The 22,736-nt window shown below is 46.5% G+C and overlaps 1 protein-coding gene across 2 annotated transcripts in view; it reads right to left on the bottom strand.

The window, feature by feature from the left end:
* The window catches only part of Stard8 (StAR related lipid transfer domain containing 8), a 78,794-nt gene that overhangs the window by 46,373 nt on the left and 9,685 nt on the right, over positions 1-22,736 (bottom strand). For both annotated transcript variants that reach the window (XM_052733284.1, XM_052733319.1), the window contains exon 2: positions 14,842-14,875. In XM_052733284.1, the coding sequence (XP_052589244.1) occupies positions 14,842-14,875 (34 nt within the window). The remainder of the gene's footprint in view (positions 1-14,841; positions 14,876-22,736) is intronic.

Below are 22,736 nucleotides of genomic sequence, written 5' to 3'. Positions count from 1 at the left end.
GGGCCTTGTTAAATAAGGCAAGTCAAGCTGGGGTTGGAGCTTAGTAGCCACTGGCAGAGTGTAGCTCAACTAGCAAGCCCTGAGCCCTGAGTTCAGCTGCACAGCTAGAAGGAGAAGAAGGGGGTGGGGAGAGGGAGGACAATGGATGTCTACCTTCCTGAACTGTCAGGTCGATCAAACACAAGAGCACCAGTCAGATGTGTATGTCAACAGGAAGCGCATCCCTATCCCCACCTCATTACTTTTTGCTCCTGCGCTGAGCAGGGTGCTCAGTTCCAATGCCCACTAATTCTTCCTGCATTTGTCTAGGAAGTAGTGCCAGCGTGTTATCACAGGTGACCCTGATTCCAATCCACACTCCCTGGCCTTCGTACCCATACCTTGACCTCAGTCAAAACTTGGAGAAGCCCCTTGTCTTCTGTTTACCACCTGACAGGGGATGGCACTGATACGCAAGTAGCACGTACCCTGAAATCTGGTTCAGGTTTCTAGGCCCTGTCTGTCTAAGCAAGTAGCCTGGCCATGAACAGGATCTTTGGTTTTGCAGCCTGAAACTAAAACAATCTACCCCCCACCTTGAACTGTGAAGCCTGCTTGGCAGCCCATCCCTTCATATGCTCTTCTGGGATTCAAAGGCAATGTAGAAGTGGACACTGGGGGTACAGGGCCTGCAGAGCAGGCCAGCCTGGAGCTGGCATCTTCAGGGAGCAGCAGATCCACGTCTCCTGATCCAGAGGAAGGCTCTGAGGCCCACGCCAAGGGAAGCGAGCCATTCACAGTCTTGTACCCAGTGTGTGCCTTTGCCTGGCCCGGCCCCCAGATTCAGTGTTCCAGGTTTCTCCCTACACCTCAGTGGCTCCAGAGATCTGCTAGGAAGAACTGATTCCACAGAAACCCCAAACTTTATTGGGAGAATTTATCCCATAATTTCTCTTCAGGGTCATGTCTCCAGGTAACTCATGTTGAAGTCCTGGAATTAAAAGTCAGCAACTCATAGGTTCTCAGATGACTAGCACTGGTGGTGGAACATCCTGGCCAGCTAGAGGCACAGGCATACATCAGCGGTGGAAAAGATGGAATGCCAGGCTTCCCCCCAAGGCCTGTGCTTCCTTTACAAATATGGTGTGGAAGTCTAGCTTTCAAACTTCTGGAGTCCTGGAGGAGGAGCCTTGTGAAAATGTCAACTTCGGCCATGAGCCTAATTAAAAAGACTAGGGGTGGAATCTAGGCTCAGCTTGACTGCATCCCTCAGAACTACAGCCCTTGTCCCAACATGAGAGGAACAAGGAGAGGTACTTGGCTTGCTGTCTTGAAGTTTGAGGTGGCTCAGTAAGATAAACCTATCCAATGAGGCTCATGACACTCAGACATCTCCCTTCTGTCCTGCTCACCCTTTTCCTACCTTTTCTCTACCATAACCTTGGGGTGTCTGTTCTAGCTTACCCAAGGAAGGTCTTCTCTTTGTCCAACTTATTGTCCTCCAAGCCTATTAGCGCCACCTTATATCCCACTCTGCCCACCACTTGCTATTGACTCTGGTTCTGGTTCCATTACTTGCTCTCTCTGGCTTGTGATATCTTCATTACAGCATCAGGATTACCATGGGGGAACTGGGTCGGGGGAGAACTAGGAAAAGCTGAACCCTATGCCTATCTCACTTTGTTTCTGTCAAGAGCATATTATTTGGATCTGTATTATATAGTGGTTTCATTTAGGACTCAGTTTGATGGGTTTGGAGAGAGTCTCCATCAAAGGAAAAATTTAAAGCCAATAGACACAGTGGTGCATGCCTTTAATTCCACCACTATGAAGAAAGATGCAAGCGGATCTCTGTGACTTGAAGGTCAGCCTGGTCTACATAGTGAGTTCCAGGCCAGGCAGGGAAACATGGTGAAACCCTGTCTCAAAACAACAAAAACAAGAGGCTGGGGAGAGGGCTCAGTGATTAAGAGTATTCTCTCTCTCTCTCTCTCTCTCTCTCTCTCTCTCTCTCTCTCTGTCTCTGTCTGTCTCTGTCTCTGTCTCTCTCTCTCTGTGTGTGTGTGTTGAGTTGGATTCACTTTTTTTTTGCAACTTAGACTTTATTATTAGTTATGTCATTCCATACAATTTTAATTAAACAGATTTTGAGGAAAAATACTGGGATCCTTAAAAGTTGATGATGATATTGATTAAAGTGTTCACGTGTTTATATAGGGTGACAAGAAACACCACTGCCCCATCAGACCCAGAGATTTGTACATTTCATAGAAAAAGAGTAAAAGTAGTTCATTGGCATTTAGCTAGCATTATTCTTCATAGTAAAAAGAGTTTTGGTTCATTTTTGAAACAGGGTCTCACTGTGTAGCTGAGACTAGCCTCAGACTCTAAATCCCCCTGTCTCAGCCTCTGGCCTGCATCACTATGCCCAACTTTAGACGTCAGTTCCTGCACTTGAGCGCCACTTGTCTCCTGACTTACCATTGAACCCAGCATGTAGCAGTGATTCTCACCATTTCTAAAATCGCATGTATTTGTTTACTCCTGGAGAGGTGCAGCTGTGTGGCAACCAGAGGACAACTTGGAATTGCTTCTCCCCCTCTAACATGTCATTCTGGGGACTGAACTCGGGTTGTGAGGCTTGGCAGCAAGTGCCTTTCCCTCCTGAGCTATGTCACTGGCCCACTTGCCGTTTTTGAACACTAATGATGTTCCAGGTACTGTTGACACACTAACCTTGGACCCACTTCCTCGGTCCTTTGTTTTAGAACTACAGTCACTGAGGCACTGAGAACTTTGGCAATTTGTCCAAGGTCACTCAGTGAAGGAGGGATGCAACTGGTACTCAACCCCAAGTGATTGGGGGTAACCTAGGGCTTGTTCTGGCAACCAAGCAAGGGTACGTGATATGCCACTCCCTCTCGTTGGTGTGCCAGATTTGCTGAGGCAAAGCCTAAGCCTTGGGCCAGTTCTCCAAACAGCCTACAGTGGGGACGTGCTGAGTTGGTTAAGACAAGGAGGACCAGTTGACGTTTTTCAGAGCCCAGAAGGAACAAACAGCAGTTGCAGTGGGTTCTTAGCAGGAGGCTGGATGCACCCCCAGCACAGGACTCCACACATTTTCTCCATGTCAGCTTGCACTGCCTTACTACTCCTGATCACCCCCATTCTCCCAACTTAGCTTGCTTCCTTCCATTTTCACTCCTTTTTCCGGCCCCTCTCCCTTTATCTTCCTCTCTCCTCCCTCTCTTGCTCAGCAAGATTTATAATAACTCACTAAACCCCAACCCTCCTCTATTTCCACCTTGCAGGGGGAATTTTGCAGCAGGTCCGGCTGCCTCTCCTGATTGATTCTCCCTCCTCACTGGCCACATTCATCTCTAGTCCAGTCCCACCCACCTCCCTCAGGCTAGGTCCCTCAACTTTAACCTCTCACCCTACAAGTACATTGCAGAGACTTGCCCCTTCCCACCTCACCCAGCCATCCAAGCTGCTCTCTGTCTGGACAAGTCCCTTATCTTCCCAGGTCTCTCGGTTTCCCCATCTGTTTGTTAACTGTTAAAAGGGACCGATAGAGGTAGGTTGGAATGCTTGACATCTGAGGCGCTTTCCACCACTCCTTGCCAGAAGTTTCATATCTGGTTTGTTAGGATACTGCATATTCGTCTCCATATCTTTCTACTTCCTTTATATGAATAGCTTTTCTTTTTTTGGCAGGCAACTTTGAAAGAATCCATTGAGGCCAGAAGCTGAGGAACTGGATGCTAAGGGAGGCAGAAAGCGGAAACAAGGCTTGCAGAAATTTCAAAGTGATGAAAGTGCTCGGGGGCAAGGCCAGGCCAGTGCCCACTGGGTGGAGCAACGATATTTGACAAGCCAAGCAATTTTAGAAAAATGGTCCCCTCAGCTAGGTTTAGCTTCAAAGAAAGGTCAAGGGGCTGTGAGTCTGGAACTAGACAGTAGCAGAGCGTCAGCAGCTCTGGGTGTGTAGCACATAACCCGGAGGTGCTGTCCTACATTACCCAGGATCACCGGCTGCCTGCTCTGCACAAGACACGGGGCTGAGGGGGTTGCACTGGGGACAGAGCTCCTGACGGGCTGAGGTTTCTATTTCAAAGGTGCAGAGACAACACGGAGATTCATAGAGAGCCCCTTGCAGTTCCCAAGATGCTTTCATCTGGTTTGCTTTTACAGCAACCCTGTGAGATAGTGAGATAGGAACGGTTATCCCATTTACAGATCAAAGAGGAGACAGAATTCACTCAAGTTGATTTGACAGCGAGGGTAGCCAGACCTTAACCTCAGAGTGTTTTGACTCCAGAGCCAGTGTTCCATTCAAAACCGTCATGTTCTTGTTTTTATTTTTTAAGGTACTGGAGACAGAACCCAGAATTTCATACATGCTAAGCAAGCACTGTACAGCTGAGCTATCAGTCAGCCTTTCTTCCTTCCTTCCTCCATCCCTCCCTCCCTCCCTTCCTTCCTTCCTTCCTTCCTTCCTTCCTTCCTTCCTTCCTTTCTTTTCTTTTTTCTTTTTGTGTTTTTTTTAACTTTGAGTCAGGCTCTTATTAAATTGCCTAGGCTAGCCTTAAACTTGCAATCCTCCTGCCTCGGCCTCTGGCTCTCTGGGATTATAGGTTTGGACCACCAGGCTCAACCAACTTTTGTATTTTCTTTTAAAAGCTATCTATCTTTTCCTTTTGCATTTATTTAGTGTGTGCACGTGTGTACGCACGAGCACACACTTAACGTGCTTGCATGCATGAACAAGTACCATAGTGGAGGTCAGAGGATGACGCGCAGTTTTTGGTCCTCCCCTTCCACTATGGAGGCTCCAAGGCAGAGCTTAGGTCATCAGGTAAGTGCTCTTTACCTGCTGAGCCATCTCACTGAACAACAAACTATAGAACACACACACACACACACACACACACACACACACACACACACACACACAGAGAGAGAGAGAGAGAGAGAGAGAGAGAGAGAGAGAGAGAGAGAGAGAGAGAGAGAGAGATTGAGAGAGAGACTCTGTAACAGTAGCTAACTCCAGAAAGTGGAAGAGTAAGGGGTTTTGGAACTTGGGCTATCTATTCGATAGCCAGATACTCAGCTTGAGTTTTGAACTGGAGCACGTATTTTACTCAATCTATGTATGAAAGGAGATAGCTCAAACACAAAGCAGAATACAACCCGTGTGATACAGCAGATAAATAGCATGCTGGGAATTTGGAAGAGGGAGAAGACAATGTTTGAGATAGGCTTCCAAGAATGGCAAAGGTCTAAACAGACTGAAATGGGGGAAGGGACATCCAGAATCCTGGCCTCTGCAAAGTTCACCATCCTCACTCAGCAGCGGTGGCCAACTTCGGGGACAACAGGCCAGGAGAGGAATTCTTCCTGAACAATTAGGCGTACAGAGTGCGTAGGATTTCCTGTTTCCTTTCCTTCATTCATGTTAGATTGTGGTACCTGTGTCAGAGCCCCAGGCTTGGGAAACACCTGCTTTGATCCGTAGGTCCTTCAGTTTTCCCTGGGCAGCTCCAGCTGGACCAGTTCAACTAGACACAAACAGAAGGGATTATCATCGGGACTAGTCAAGGCCCCTCCTCCAACTGCTTTTGGCCATTTTCTACTGGCACCCAGGATTTTATGTCACAGTACCTGATGATCAGATTGATCACAGTTTTGGTAAGTCAAGGCCAAATCCTTTTCCAACTGAGGATCATAGAAACCACATAGGCACAGAACGGACCTTAAAAACCACAGACTCCAATCTTCGCATTTGAATGATTCGGAAATCAGGGAAAACAGGGATCTGCCGAAGGTCACAGGGGTTGTTAGGAGTGAAGTCAACACATCCTGCCTGGTTGTACTTTAGACCGGCCTGCTCACTGAGTGTTTTCAAAGGTGCTTACGGGCAGATATGAGAAAGCAAGCACATCTGGTCTGCAGAGACCTGAAATCACAAGGCATTTCTTATCCTTCCCCATCACTCTACCAGCAGTTTCTTTCTGGCCTGCATGCTATGACCTCCCTGGAGTGGGGGTTGGGACTCTGGAATCCTGATTCAACTGATGCAGTCTCTATCCCAGAGGCCTGAGCTTTCATTCCTTGAGCCTCAGCTGATGCTTTTGCAATTTCAAGTCAGATTTCTGGATGGAAGACTAACTTTCTCTTTACAGCCACTCTGCTGCCTGAGCTAGGGACGGTGGTAGTTTAAGCCTCATTCGATAAGTATCATCTATGTCTTGTCTGCAAGCTTATAAGGCACTCGAATTCCCATGCTCACACTTAGGTCCTACAATCTAAAAGCAGAGCAGTGGGATCTCCATTGGAAAATGTCAAGAAATACCAGGGGTGGTGGTGCATGCCTTAATCCTCATGCTCAGAAGGCTAAGACACATGGATTACCAGTTCAAGGCCAGCCTGGACTACAAAATGAGTTCCAGATCAGCCTGGGCCACAAACAAAAAAGTAAGAGAACTAAGGCTCAGAGAGGTGTCTCAGAGCTGACAGCCAACATTCAGACCCAGAACTGTCTAAATTCTCTTGCCATTCTAGAGTTACTTTTTTTTTTTTTTGCTTGTTTTGTAGCAAGGATGCAAGGATGCATAGGTAATTGGAAGGAAGGATAGGAAAACTGTGCCAATCCAGGGAGAAAAAGGCACCTCTCACTCTGAAGTCTGGTTGATATTGGTCAGGGGAGAATCAGAAATTCCAGCACAATTAACATTTGCTGTGAACATTGCCCATAGAGAGACTGTTTCTTTTATATAGAATTATATATAGCTTTCAAATGAAAATGCTAAAATAGTAATTAACTATGCTTAAGGCCTTGAGTATCACCTTGAGTCCAGATGGCCTTACTCTTCTGGGTATTTCCTTGGAATCACACAAGCAGGAACATTCGTTTTTGTTTACAGTGAAGATCTTCTCACTCCCTGTACTATGCTGTCCGAAATTACTTTCCGCAGCAAAATCAAGGATCTAACTTTACCTAAGTGGAAGTAAAGTTACCCTAAAGGATAAGGGAAATCCTTAGACTGTTGCTGTGTCTCTCTCTGCTTCCCATCCTCTTCCACCTCTGACAAATGGATGAATGGGTGCAGGATGATGAAATAGTTCCCTGTGTCTGGCTCTACATCAGATAGGAGGTCACAGAGAGATCTGAGACAAAGTTGCTATTCTTAAGGAGCTCAGCACTTCACTCAGCTTTTGGACCGAAGCTCCTCTCTCCCCCAAAGACCAAGCAAAGTGAAATGATGTTTTGCCCCAGATCTTCTAGGACAAACAAGCCACCATAAGTGGCTGGATGGACTTGGAAGCATCCTCCATAAAGTTTTTGTCTCCTTTGCCCTCAGGGGAGATGATTGTATGTTTTTATGAGGGGTCGAGTGGTTATCTTAGGAGACAGTTAGGGGATGACAAGGTACTTCCCTGCACTGGCTTTCTAAAAGCAAGAAGCTTGTACTTGGAAAAGCCTAGACATTGTTGTTTTTGTGTCTACTTGCTGTCTCTTCCCTCTAGGTTTTAAGAGAAGGTTCTGAGTGAACGCATGCTTTGGCTATCCTCAGACAAGAGAGAAGTCCAACTCTTTCTTTAGCCATAGCTTAAAGAGAGCAGGGCATTGTTGGGGGTCAAATGTGTCAATATCATTGATGAGATTAAGAATGACAGTTGCAAATGAGGATGGGGTGTGCGCCAGGGCTGGAGAGTCTCAACCAATGGCCCTTCCCCTCCTTAAAAGTCTCCTTTTGGCTGGCCTTTTACTCTTTCCAAACCTTGAAGGGCTCCCTGTTGGGTTTTTAATATGGGAGGCCATTCCCTTTCTCTGTGGAATGTATGCCCTAAGCTATCCTGTTCCAGGGACAGATGAGCACACGGTTGGAAGCTTGTGTTCCCAGGAACCCCACTTCCTATGTTTTCATTTTTCTCTTCAAAAATGCCAACCAAATCAACTCTTCCTGTTTCTGGATTTGGGATGTAGGAGGCCACACAGCAGGAACCTCCAACAAACAGACACACAGGGGCCCAGAGGGCTGGCCCTGGGCTGTCCTATGCTAGGGGGAGGGCCATTTGAGTGGATTCAGACCCAGGAGAAGACGAGTGTAATAAGAAACAGAACTCAGGTTGTGGCAAGGGTCAAGTCTGCTTCTGACACCAGATTGCCCTGCTTTTCTACAGCAGACCAAGCCTGGGCATCCATCGTGGAGCAATCAACAGCCCGGCACTTGATTTCCCTGTCCATCAGGAGGCTAGCTGGGGAGGTCAGAGGGACTGTGGCAAATGATCTTACAGTCAAGGCTATTGCCTCTGGGAGAAGACAGAGTCTGAGAACATTGTAGAAGAGTAGGCATGCGCCTAGTTCGCCGTTCGCTTCGTTAGCTGTATGTTCTTCTGCAGTCCTTTATGTTGGGTTTTAAGTTGCCAACTTTAATGAGTACATTGTTCTACACAGCAATAAGGCCCCTTTGACCCCAGACACCAGAAAAGTGAAAATGCCACACTCACAGAGAAGAAGGAATATACCACTCTCATGAAACTCCAAGGGGTAAAAATAGGATCAATAAGTAGAAGTTGGTTCACACCCAATTCAGACACAGTAACATTCACTGGGCATAGTAGCAGGTGCCTGAAATCTTAACACTCCAAAAGCAAAGGCATATGAATTCCTGCAAGCTCGAGCCATCCTGAACCACATATTTAGACTCTATCTCAAAATAGCATAGGAGAAGGAGGAGGAAGGGAAGCAGGAGGCCTTTGAACTGAGTATGGAATGACAAAGGTTTCACCGTACCTAAAGGGTTTGGTAGGAGCCAAAGTGAGCAGACAGCAGGAATGGTATAAAAAAGGAGCCAGCTAGCACCTGAACGCTAGGTTCCTCTATACTCCCTAACATTTGCTTTTGTGTGGAAAACTCAATACTCCAAATGATATCTTCAGAGACCTCCAATTTTTTTAATGGCTCTTCCTATCTCGAGATGTAGTGCAAGCTCCAAGTTCTAATGGTTTAGTGGAATCATGCGTCATGTGGATCTGCACCACTGATCGAGGCTTTTGCACCCTCAAAGCCACGCCTTAGGATATTTTGTCATCTGAATCCAGTGGGGGCTTTCTGTTGATTTGTAATAGCTAGTTCAGAGCTGAAATTATAGGAAAGAAAGTGTAAAAATTCACCAATCCTATTGCCAGAAGATCTTTGGCTATACTAACAAAAGAAATAAATAAATGAAGACAGTCCCTGGAAGATTCACTGTTTATGTGAAGTCCAGGGCTTAGGTCTGGGAATACAGAGGTCGGGTATGTAGACAGTATACAAGAGCTCATGATGTATTGGAGAGACGAGAGAAGAAGACAATATCAGATAAGGTAACGTGTTGTAATGGAAACACAGGCAAGATGGGAATGCCATCTAGATGGTGGCTTGACAAACTGGCAAAGCTAAGGGTCGAGATCAGTGGAAGAGAACTTGCCTAACACATGTGGCCATGGGTTTGATTTTTGGTACTATAAATAAAGTAAGAGAAGGAGGAGGAGGAGGAGGAGGAGGAGGAGGAGGAGGAGGAGGAGGAGGAGGAGGCGGGAGAGGAAGGAAAAGGTGTACTGGTACAAAAAGCTTGGTGGGAAAGAGAGCCTTTATGAAGCCCATCCATGCCTGAGCTCCTGTAGGTCCAGATGGCAGGCTGTGATAGTGTGGCTGGCAGAGACAGGGCAGATTTAGGAAACATTACAGAGGGATCTTTTGTGCATGACTTAGTGGCTTAGTGGCAGCAAGTAAGAAGGACGAGGGAGTCCAGGTGATGCCCATGAGTCTTACTTGAGTGGCTACTGCATTAATCAAGAAAGGGAGTCCTGGGTGAGAAGGTTTCCTGAGGAATGATGAAAAACTGTCACCTCTGATGGTGAGTTTGAAGGAACCACAGGCACCTTCCAGATCTTTCTTAGATCCAACACTCCACCAGCAATTCCGATTCCCTTCTATCCTCTAACCTTCTGGATTGGCTTGGGCTATGAAAATGGGCAAGGACATACTGTGCCTCTGTGCGCTCACCTAACTTGCATCTCCAAGCCTGAAATGAACTCTGTTTTGCACTCTTGACAACAGGAACTGAGAAGTTAGGTGTCACAGCACCTTTGGCCTCAAAGAGAGTACTTATGATTCTTCACAGCCCTTGAAACCCTTACCACAACCCCCTACAACATCCTTGAACTTGCCCTTTCCACCAATCCTACTCCCATTTCAGTCTATCTCCTGACATGGTGTGGGATGGTATGGGGGTGGGACATAGGAGACAACCCAGAGTCAAAATGCAGGAGACCACGGTCACTTTTTTGGTTCAAACTTTTCGTTGACCAGGTAATGAAACCAAAGTCCAGTCAAAGCAACTGACTCTCTGTCATAGAAGGAGTTAATGGCAGAGATGGGACGAGATGCTGGGTCTCTCAGCTCAAAGCCAGTGTTTCCGCCTTGGCGGAGAGCCAGTGTTTCTGCCTTTAGATTATGGCTGAAAGACTTCCTGTCCCAAATGATAATCCGTTCCAGCTACCCCTACAAGTAAGTAGATGTTTATGATCTTCCAAGTTGCTGAGGAAGATATCTGTCAAATGATAAGGAAGGCATGCTCTGCGAATGTTCTTAGCAAAATAGCAAACAAGGAGTGACTGAATCTATCAGGAATCAGTTAGAAGAATGATTTAGTCCTTTTCAAATGAAGGAAGTGCTCTGAGTTGTGATGGTGATGGTTTTTATATGCTTGGCATTTTAGTCTCCTGCCCTTCTGAATTTGAGAGGTGACACCCCATAGCATCTTGAATTTATGTATTTAAATGGACAAATCTGTTTCTATTTTTTACCTTTTACATAGACCATCGTAGCCCTCAGAATTGGAGGGAGGGTACTGGACAGCTGATAGGCAGAGTCCAGTACAGAAGACAAGCCTGCAGCCAGACTGGAGCCAGTCGGGTTGGGACTAGGAGCTCTGGTTACAGGCAAGGTATTACCTCCCAGGTTGCCACAGCCACTTCAGCAGGAGCCTGGAGAGAGGCTCTGAATGGCTGTGGGCAACAAAGGAGCTTTGTGCAGTGTGAGCAAGGGACCTTAGAGAGGACTTGGCACAAGAGTGCCCCCCCTCATCTCTGCAGGCTACTGAATAGGGGACCTAAAGGCTTCCGTACAAGTGTGGAGTCTGCAGTTGCAGTCACTGATTTTCAGAGCAACATATACCTTCGTGGTGCTTTAGTGAAGACCAGTTAATTGTATAGCTAGGGACACTTAGACCCAGAGAGGAGAAAGATGAAGCCTAACCTCCCACAGCTGGCAAAGGACAAAGCCAAAACCAAAACCAAAATAGAGATCTTCTGCCAGCATCCCCCTCCCATCAAGTATTGGAGGCTGGTTTGAATTATGGTTTTATTTGGAGGAAGTGGGTTCCTGTTAGGTTCCAGAAATATATCCATCACAGAAACAATCCATGCTCCAAAAAACATGGCGGAAGGCCTTAGAGGAAACGGACAGACACTGAAAGCTTGAATATGGCTAAGGCCCCAAGGACTCCACTCATGACCTGCTAGTTCCTATTCCCATATTCGATATTTTCCACTGCTAACTGTATTCGGCCAGAGATAATTTGCTGCACTATATTGGCTCTTTGAATTTAAATAGCCATTGGTTTCATTTACCATATATCAGGAAAAACATAACTAGTACCATACAATCTAATAGATGCTACTGTTTAGAGTGGCCTCATTATTGAAAACAAGGTTGATTTAAAGAAAGAGATCGAATACCCATGACACAGGATGAAGTAGTGGGGGGAAAAATTCAAAGGTTGCTTCACAGAACTGTGAAGTTTGGGGAGCATTGTGCTAGGGGATCTGCAGAAGGATCATGATAACAGGGGTCCTGGGCAGTCCCCCTGAGTGAAGCAAGCTGGACACTCCTCTTGCCCTTTGGTAAGGTAAGACCATAACAAGAACTCCCATGAACTCTCTCATACAAAGTTTTTCTCTGCCTGTGGAACAGAGGAAAGTACTACTGTCTCCGAGAACTCTTTGGTTGACTAACCCTAATAAGAAGATTATTTGTGCAAATCATAGGAAACTGCCGGATTTGAGGCACTATTTTGGCTTTTTTGCTTCTAAAAAGTCTCTGGCTGGTCCTGTCCTCTACCACTCTGTTCTGCTGTGCTAGCACTCAGGAGCACGTGGCTGTACTGAGATTCCTAGACCAGAAGGCTTTTCCTAAGAGTGGTTCCAGCAGAGGGGGTGGGTGGAAGACTGACGCCCAAACAAATGCTGATTCTAGCACCCCATGTTTTTTGCCCCCCTCCCATTTCCTCTTCTGGCACCCCTTCCACACACCCCTCTCCAAACCCCCACCCTATTAAGTAGCTCACTTTCTTCAGACCATCTAATCTCATTGAGGAGCCAAGAAGCTGGTAACAGTGGTCACCTCCAAGATGACTGTTTGGTAATTGAGAGGCAAGAGCAAGAAGACATTTTGGTTTTGTAAAATTCTTGAATTCTGAAACAGGAAGGTACTGCCTATTCAACAACAACAACAACAAAAAATAAAGTAAATCAAGGTTTCTGCTCATTCTATCAGTGAAATATCAGAAAAAAATCACTTTGTTCAGTACTTTGACACTTTTTTTTGGGATACAGGCTCTCACTATATGACTAGGCCAGCCTGGAAGCCATCATCTGTGGACCTCTGTCCCTGCTTCCTGAATGCTGGGATTGAGGTATGAGCCACATGCGCAGCTCAACATTTTGCTATTCCTGTGTCTAATCCTTGTGCCAAGACCATGCTCATTTTCTCTGACTTGTTCCGGTTTTAGTGTGTGTGCTACTGATAAGCACAACTTCGGTGTCTGTAACGCACTGTTTCTTGTGATCCATATGAGTCTATGGAAGAAGTCCCATTTTACTGATGTGGACAGCACGCTAGGGAAGAAGCACTGGCCAGGACTCCCACAATGAGATCTGTAAGGAGCTCTGGGCCAGTGCCTTGCTGCTGCAATTACCACACCGTCCGTATACACTCATAATTTCTGATGGCTTGTCCATCATCTGGCCTGAGAACATGGGCTCTTCAACAGACATTTTCAAACTTGAAGCCAAATCAATAGAAGGAAGAGCAGTCCCATCTCAGCTTCCTAGATGGCAACCTCTCCTGTCACTCACTACAAGATAGTCCTCTCTCCTCCCATCCTCCCAGGGCTCAGCACTAGTATGTTAACTTTGCACAGATATTCTTTATTTAACTCAGTATGTAGACGTGGATGACGAACTCTGACCTTCCCCCCCAGCCCTGCCTTCTGAATACTGGATTAACCATCTGCCCCACCACACCCCATTTTTGCTGTGCTCCGCATTGGACCCAGAGCGTCATGCATGTTAGGCAAGCACTCGACCAATTGAACTCTGGCTCTGGCTCCCCTGCCACAGATATTCTAAGGAGACAGCTTCGCAGCTGTACGTGCATTTGTCTGGGATAGGGGTCACTATTTCAGGGCCTGAGGGGTTTCTTTTAGCCTGTGCAGCTGGTGTCTGGGAAATGGAGAAGTTTGTCATTCCCTTAGTATGGGCAGTACCCAGAACTTGTGTTCCTAGAGGTCCCTGGTGCAGAGGAGGAACTGTACTCAGCAAGAAGCCCTGGAATGATGGAGGGGGGGGTTGAGAAGGAGATGCATACTGTGTGCTTGCCCAAGCAATGTTTCTTCTTCAAAATAGGTCTCTCTCATCTGCTGTCATAGCAATGCAAATAAACACCTCACCCTTCCAGTTCTCCTTTTCAGCAGCCGCCTCCCAAGAACTCCGGTTCCTCTATTGGAAAAGTCCTTGGGAAGTCACCAAAATGCGCCCCCCCACTTCTGATGAGACTGTCTAAAGTAACTCCAACTACCGTGTAAGGTCATGGAGTGCAAGGTTCCTATTGTCCCTTCTAACATCTTCACAAGATGCCTCCCCTTGACCTTCAGCATGCCACTTCATTGATGCCACCCCCAGCCCTAACTGCCACCTAGAAATGATGCTCATTCAAGTCACGAGCTCCTCCTGATGAAACAAAATGAGTGAACGGGAATGGCTGAGGCCTCGATGACCTCAGCAAAGCCTGGCCTAGGCCATGAGTTCTGGCAGTGACTGCAAACCCTTTCCTGGCTAGCGTCCGATGCTCTCTTGTTTGCCAAAGCAGTCATCCCTCCCTAGACAGCTGCATTCTCTTCAGCACAGCGAAGCTGCTTGCAGACTGCTACTGGCTTACTCACATCCAAGATGACACCAGGGGACAGAAGGCAGATAGGCGGTCAGATTCAAAGAAACTTGCCAGAGAGCAGAGGGAATTGTTCAACTACACATGCCTCCTTAATCGAACTAGTCCCGAGGCCTACCTCCTCTCGGAATCCTTCCAGACACAGCAAGTGTTGGCATGCCAAGGACATGAACCTCAAGTATCAAGCCTACTTCCTTCTACCTCCTCTTACCTACGTTCCTTTCCTGACACAGTGCCCATCCGTAGCAGACTTGCCAGTGGGAAGAGGGCATCTGAGCACAAGGGAAGCACATGGGTGGCTGCTGCCTGCTGATAGCTCTGGAGGGAAATCCTCCCCTGGCTCACAGACAAGAAGCAGACCTTCATCTGAGAAATAAAGAGGCGCTGCCCATAAGCTGGAGCCAAAAAGCAGAGCGGAAAGAGGCCAGGGTGTGCCCAGGGGAGGGAGACAGAGAGAATGTCTCCAGCTGCGTCTCTCAGCCACTGCCTCCATTCCTTAGGGTGAGCAGCTAGCCCACCCAGCTCCCTCAGACGCTTCATCCGTTGTTCATTTGTGAGGTGAAAGGTGCGTCTAGTCGACTTACCAACGTTCTTCCTCACTGGTAGCAATGGAAAGCACTGCAAAGGAAACAGAGAAGAGAATCTCAGAACTGAAAGTGGGCCAGTGAGATGGCTAAGCTGGGAAAGGGGCTTGCTGCTAAGCCTGACAACATGAGTTTGATTCCCAGAACCCTCATGGTAGAAGGAGAGAACCACTTCCGGCAAGTTGTCCTCTGAGTTTCATATCTATGCCGTGGCATATATGTATGCGCATACATACACTTTATACACACAAATAATAAACATATATTAAAAAACTGAAAGGGATCTTTAAACTAAGCAAGTTCAATCTACCCGTTTTATGGAAGGACATATTGAGGCCCACAGATGAGAAAGATGAAGTAAAAAGAAAAGTGGAGCCTAGAATCCCAGACTCCTCTACCTACTCCATACTACTTCCCCCTACTCTACTGGCTAATTCTTCTGATACACTTTTGTCTTACAGAAGGTGAAGTTCCCCAAGTCGTTTCCATGCCTGACAACACAGATTGTCAAAGAATCAGTAAGCATCTGTTTGTCACAGATGTTTAGCACTGGGCAGGCTTGAAGTAAGGTTATTTGGTGGAAGTAGAATTATTTAGAACTGGAAAGCCCAAACTGAGGACAGTTTTCCTTTCTTTATTGATCAGATGTGACACTCAGTAACACTCATAATCTCTCGAGTCTTAGTTTCTGCATGCTTAGGAGCAGGAGAGTGAAAATCCTGCTCTCAGGTTTTGTGAAAAAAATGGATATAAAAACGTTTTTCAATATATAAAAAATACTTTGTGAATTCATTCAGCAAATATTTGCAGAACACCATGCTAGATGTTAAGAGTATAACTGCCCTCTAGACAAATGAGATCCTATGGCAGGCACTTCTTAGTGGGAAGTGACAATAAATAAAGAAACAAGGACATTTCAGGCATCCCAAGATCCAAGGAGAAACTTTAAAAAAAAAAAAAAACATGAGCCTGATAGGGAAGTGTGGGTAGGGAGATGGACATGGGAAGCTTCTTCCTCCCAGGAGCTGAACTTTGAACAGCGCTGGATGATAAGGAGTGATCCATGTGAAGATCTGATGGAGAACATTCCAGGACCTCCCAGGGCTCTTCTTTGGCCTTTTCTTCCACCCCTTCACTCTTTCTTTCTTCTATTCCCTTTTGTCCACCAGTGAGCATTATATTGGCTCGCTTAACCGTGGCTCCACTTAGTAGCTTCTCAGGAGAGTTTCATGTCTGTACCTCTCTGAGCATGCTGAAGAGAGAGAGAGGGAGGGGGTGTGTAACAGGCGAAAATCCGCAGAGCTTTGAAAGCCAGCGAGAGGATCATGGCTTTGTTGGGAACCACAATTAGGCAGCCATTGGGGAGCGAAGAGTGGAATGATAAAATCTGACTGCTAGCTTTAAAAGGCTACACAGGGAGTGTGTTGCAGCGCTGTAATGGAAGCCGGGAGATCTATCAGAAGGCTTTTGCCTGTTTTCGGGCAAACAGTGTCAGAAGCCTGGACTAAAATGATAGTAATCAAGCTGTTAAGGAAAGCAAAAAAGGAAGGAAGGAAGGGAGGAAGGAAGGAAGGCCTATTTCTCAGAGATAGAATCTTCTTGTTTGTTGTGTCCTTCATGCAACCTGAAATCCACCAAAAGGTTATCAGCAAAGGGGCTGTTGGAGTAGGTGCTGCTGTGTCTCTTACCCTCAGGACAATGATGACCACATCTGATACAGACACTTAGTCCCAGTGACTCCTAATCCTAGGAAGACTTGCCTCCCTCGTAGGTCACCCTAGAATGCCTGCAGGTAAGGTCTGTCCTTGAAGAACACGTTTGTCCACAAGTAAAAGAAGGGATCGGAAGCATATCCACTTTAGTGTTCACTTGTAAATCCGTGGAGGATGTTAGTGAGATAGAAGGTTCTCGAATCAGAGAAGCATGCTCAGAGAGGTACAGACATGAAACTCTCCTGAGAAGCTACTAAGTGGAGTCACTAGTAAGCGAGCCAATATAATGCTCACTGGTGGACAAAAGGGAATAGAAGAAAGAAAGAGTGAAGGGGTGGAAGAAAAGGCCAAAGCAGAGCCCTGGGAGGTCCTGAAGGTGACAGTTCCGGGGAAGTAGGAAGTACACTAACAGTCGGGAAACCAGCCCCACTCCACTCATATTAAATCCCTAGTCTCCTACCCTACTCCCAGCCCAGTTCATCGCTGCCATAATAAAATTCACGTTTGTTCAAAAGACAGAGGAGGGGGGTTGGGGATTTAGTTCAGTGGTAGAGCGCTTGCCTAGCAAGCACAAGGCCCTGGGTTCGGCCCTCAGCTGGGCGGGGGGGGGGGGGATGCCTGGGGGGTGGTGGTGGCAGTGGCGGCGGCAGCCGCGCACACCTTTAATTCCGGCACTAGGGAGGCAGAGCCAGGCGGATCTTTGTGAGTTCGAGGCCAGCCTGGTCTACAAAGTGAGTTCCAGGAAAGGCGCAAAGCTACACAGAGAAACCCTGTCTCCAAAAACAAAAAAAAAACAAAAAACAAAACAAAACAAAAACAAACAACAACAACAACAAAAAGACAGAGGAGGGCCTGGTGGTAAGCTACACAGAGAAACCTTGTCTCCAAAAACCAAAAAAAAAAAAAAAAAAAAAGGACAGAGGAGGGCCTGGTGGTGTAGACCGATCAAACTAGATACCCAGGAGGCCCAGACAGGAACACAAGTTCAGTGCCTGCCTGTGCTACAGAGTGAATTCAAGGCTAGCCTAAGCTATGTAGTGAGACCCTGTCCCAAAATAAAAAGTTGAAAAAAGAGGACTTGAGATACAGTGCTCTCTGCCCCCCTCCCCACCAATCCCCCAGACATGGTCATGTAGTCCAGGCTGGTTTCACATTCACGATTCTTCTACCTTCACTAGTGAATGGCTTGGACTACAGGTCACCACAGCTACTCCCACTTTAATTTTGCCCTTGATCCTGATGTTTCTCTGGTAGCTGAAAGCTTTGTAGAGGAAGATGGGGCATGAACATCTGCGTGCTGGTGTTAGGCCGCAGTGAAACTTCTTCTTGTCTCCTGGTTGCTGAACATACTCCTGTCAGATCTGGGAGTCCTGAACACAAGAGCTATAAGTGTGACATTGACAAAAGACAGTCACCCTGAGCTGGAAGACGTGGTAGTGGACACCTAGAATTCCAGCAATCTGGAGACTGATTGTAAGGTTGAGAATTGTAAGGAGGAGAATTGTAAGCTTGAGGCCCGCCAGGGTACACAGGAAGACCCCTAAAGCAGGAAACCAGTGAAAGGGGCCAAGATCAGCAGCAACAACTTCTTACTCAAGGAGCCATTGATTCGCTGTGTCTCTTCATTGCTTCATTCATTCCCTAGGCGTTCCCTCAGGACTAGGCCCTGGGCTAGGTACTCAGGGATTGAGACAAATCAGACAGCTTCCCTCCTTGCCTGAGAGTTCAAACTACATGTGGAAGCTGTCACATGTTCAGATCATAACCAACTCCACCACTACTGTAAAGCACAATGCTTTCTGAACTGAGCAGAGGGAATCATTTTCTGTTGTTGGGAGTGGGCGGATGCTTTCTCATGAGGCCCTTTTCAAAGCACTTGGACCAGGTCTTGAAGGCAGACAAGGTGGTGCGGGGGGGGGGGGGGGGGGGGGGGGGACACACGATGGGGGGGGCAGGAGGAAGCATGACAACCAAAAGGACGAGCATTTAAAAAGGGCAAAGACAGATCCAAACAGGTTCTCCGAGAAACTGCTTGTAGTCTGGCTGGGGAGTAGCGTATCAGATGCAACCAGATCAGCAGATAAGGCCCAGATTACAAAGGTATGTCGGTCTGGGAAGCCATTGAAAACAAAGGAGGAGCCCAGCTACATTCATGCTGTTGTTCTTTGGTTGGTTTGGTCTGCTTTGTTTTGTTTTCTTGTTTTTGTTTTGTTTTGTTTTGATTTTGGTACTTGGCATATTTTATTAACATCAATGGCCTTCAGAGAAATACAAATAATATCACATCAAGGTTTTCGTCTCACTGCATCCGTCAAGAGAACAAACACTAGCAGGGATGGGGAAAAGTGTCCCTTAGACATTGATTGTGGGGATACAAGCTATTCCAACCACAGGAAATTCCGTGTAGAGTAAAATAGATTATCATATGACTCAGCTATCCCACTCCCGAGAATTTCCCCAAAGGACTCTTCTGTAGATCTCTGAAAGGTTTGAGGATGACCTGTCTATCTACAATATATCTGCTCGACCTTGAAAACACACCTAATATGACTACCAGTTCGATTGTAATGTCTAACTACTAACTTTCATTTCTTTATATCCTAATAGTTGGTAATAATAACATTCAAGGATAGGCAAATTGCATACATTGTTAAATGAACTGTATAAGTACAATATCTTGAACAAGATTAGAAATATACGTACAGCATTTTCTAACAATCTCAATCTCAATATATATAATTTGTATACAATATACAAAAATCCAATCCAATGTAAAGTATTTAAAACTAGTAATTGTCTTTTAAAAGTAGATTCAATAATCTATCTTTTTATCTATATCGTATCTATATCTTCTCTTTACTTTTCATAGTAAATTCAATAATCTACTCTCTATTCTATCATTTCTATATATCTTTTTTTTCAAACAAGAACATTAAATCTCATCTCCTTTGCTTAGCCCTTTTCCTAACCATTAACAACAACAACTTGTAACCAACCCTCCTAAACAATGACAATTATCTCAAACCCAAACCTATTGAAAGACCAAAAAGCACCTGCCCCACAGCACCTCTTTGGGAATGTGGCGCTAATCTCTTGGGCTTTTAACTCCGTATTTGGCTCTGTGTTTCTTATTTAATAAGACTCTTTTTTTTTTAAACTTTAAAATTTTGTTTTGATTTATTCTTTGTGTCTTTCACATCATACCTCCCAATCCCACCCATCTCCCTCCCCTCACCCACAGAATAAAACAAAATAAAATTTAAGAGAGAAAAGGGGGGAAAGGGAGAAAGGGAAAATCTCATTATGGAAGCTGCAGTGTGACACAGTGAGTCACGCGGTAAACCCCTTTATCCACACATTTTTACATGCAGGTGTCCATCACAAAGAGTCGTTGGTCTGGTTCAAGGCTCCTAGTCTCTGCTACACCATCGATGCTGGACCCTCACTGGAACTCTCCCTGGATATCCTGTTGCTGCCCTGTGTCATGGAGATCCTGCATCCCTGGGTCCACAGGACCAGCCCCACTTCCACCCCACCCTCCTAGTGCTCGAGCAGATCATAGATGGGGTGGGGCCAACACTTAACCCTGGTTCTAGGCCTGGGGAGGTGCAGGAGCCTGCCAGCTTTCCTGTCTTCACCACCAGGGTGAGCTCTCCAGCACTGTCCTGGCTAGTTCACCCTTGCAGCGATGAGCAGGGAGTTGGGCCAGTTCTCCTCCCTCTTTTACATCCTCAGAGTCGGTTCTCCCACACCTACACTTTCAGGGCCAGCTCTACTGTGCTGTCCAGGTGAGGTGTAGGGCCTGCTTTCCTGAGTGTTGCAGCTGGCCAAGGGGCCAGCTCCCTTGACAGCTGGAGGTAGTAGGGGCAAGGGGAAGGGCATCTTTCTCTCATCCCCACCACCACACTGCAGTCAAAGGAGGGAGTACTAGCTATGGCCCTCTCACGCCCTTAGGGCTGGCTCATCTGCAACCTGTCTACAGGAACAACTCTACTGTGCTGCCCAGGAGAGACTGGAGGGCCTGTTCTCCCGAGCACTGCACCTGATGCAGGTCCCCCACCTGATGCAGGTGTTAAGGAGTGAGGGGAGGAGGGCATCTTTCCCTCACCCATGCTACCACATGACAGACCAGAGGGATGCGACCTGCTCTCCTATTCTCAGACCCTCAGGGCCAGCTCGCCTATGCCCCTGGGAATAGGGTCAGCTCTATTATACTGTGGAGGTGACGTGTAGGGCCCTGTCTCCTGAGTGTTTCAGCCAGTGAAGGGCCCAGCCAACTTTGCACAACCCTATCCTCTCTGCCTTCATCAGGGTCACGGGGACCAAGTCCTGGCCCTTGGCAGCAGCCCAGACCTACACATCTAACCCTGGACGGCAGTAGGGCATCTGTGTCAGCCCATTCCTCACCTCCCTCACCTCTAATCTGCCTCTCTCCTGGGCACGTGACTCATTCTGCTTCTCTCCCATATCGCCATCCTGTACTCACTCACTCCTAGTTGAGTCCTGCCCCTGCCGGGCACATGCATGGTGGGCTACTGTTGCTGTTGCTGTATGGTGGCCTGCAGCTAGAGTCCCCACGCAGCTTCTGGTTGAGGCCTGCCCCCACCAGCTGTATGGCATGGTGGGGAGCTGTCGTGGTGTCTCTGCCTTTTTTTTTTAAGACAGGGTGTTACTTCATGGCCCCGGCTGTCCTTGAACTCACCAAATGGTCCAACTTAGCCTCAAACTTAAGCCAATGACCTAAATGCTGAGATTACAAGCACGAGCAACTAACTATGTGTTCATGGATTTGAGTTTTCTTGTGTCTGTTGGTTTGGGTGCTAAGGATTGAACGTAGGGCCTTATGCATGCTTGGCAAGTGATTTACTAGTGAACTATGCTTCAGCCCATAGATTCACATTTCAGAATGTTACCTCAGATCAGTGGTTCTCAGCCTGTGAGTTGCGACCCCCACATGGGGTCACATATCAGATATGTACATTATGATCCATAACAGTAGCAAAATTTCAGTTATAAAGTAGCAATGAAATAATGTTATGGTCAGGGATCACCACAACATGAGGAGCTGTACCAAAGGGTCACAGCATCAGGAAGGTGTGTCTTAGACCTTTCGGCTCTCCACCCAGCAACCCTCTTCCTGCTTATCACTTTGGCTCCCTCTCTCTCTCCCTATTTATTTATTTATTTATTTATTTATTTATTTATTTATTTATTTATTTATTCATTCATTCATTCATTCATGCATGCATGCATTCATTCATTCATGCATGCATTCATTCGTTCATTTATTTGGTGTTCTCTCTTTTTACATCCATTTATTTCCCTTTTATTTTTCTTTGCTGGGACTCTCACTACTGTAGCTCATGCTGGGCCTGGAACTCATGGTCCTCATACCTCAGACCTCCAAATACTGGAATATAAGTGTGTGCCCCTACACCTGGCCTCTCTTTTTCTTTCCAAAATTCATCTCTCTTTATTTTTCTATCTGGTTACTTTCTTTTTTACAAGACCACAAGCTCTTCGATGGCAGGGACTGCATCTTCCTTTGTTCATCTTTCCTTCTGCAAGTGTACCCCAGTAATTATTCGATCTCTCTGGAGACATCTGCCAGTCTCCTAGAATTGATCAGATTCAAGACAAGATTCACAGTGATGGGGAGATTCCCTCCAAACACTCTAGAAATGCCTTTTCCTCTCTTTCTGATTTTAGTGCCAGCATCCACCCAGCTGCCAGGCCAGATACCTAGATGTCCTTCAGGAATCCATTTTTATTTTCTCATCCTCTGTCCTTTATCTGGCTTCTACCATGTGACTAGCCCATTTGTTTATTGGTTCCCCGGTCCTATCCCGAAGGTCTCTCTGCCTTACTACTGCTCTGATCTCTCTGTCTGGTTTTGCTTAATGCCCTGCCCATCCGAAGATGCTGTCCCTGTAGTCTTGAGCTACAATATGAACTACAGTACTGAGAGTCCTCCCAATAAAGAAACAAAAGAAGAAGAAGAGAAATAAATGGACATAAAAAAGAGAAAGCCAAAGTGAAAAGCAGGAAGGTAGTTGCTGGGTGGAGAGTAGAAAGGTCTGAGACAGGTAGTTTGGACAGAAGCTGCAAAAGCTATCATCAGGCTTGATCCAGACCCAAAGAATTCTCAGCCATATGGGTGGACCCAAACTCATGGCCCCAGCG

Source organism: Peromyscus californicus, unplaced genomic scaffold (assembly GCF_007827085.1).
Source record: "Peromyscus californicus insignis strain IS unplaced genomic scaffold, ASM782708v3 Scaffold_10__1_contigs__length_136768540, whole genome shotgun sequence".
Taxonomy (NCBI): domain Eukaryota; kingdom Metazoa; phylum Chordata; class Mammalia; order Rodentia; family Cricetidae; genus Peromyscus; species Peromyscus californicus.
This window is presented reverse-complemented; position numbering and strand designations above follow the sequence as displayed.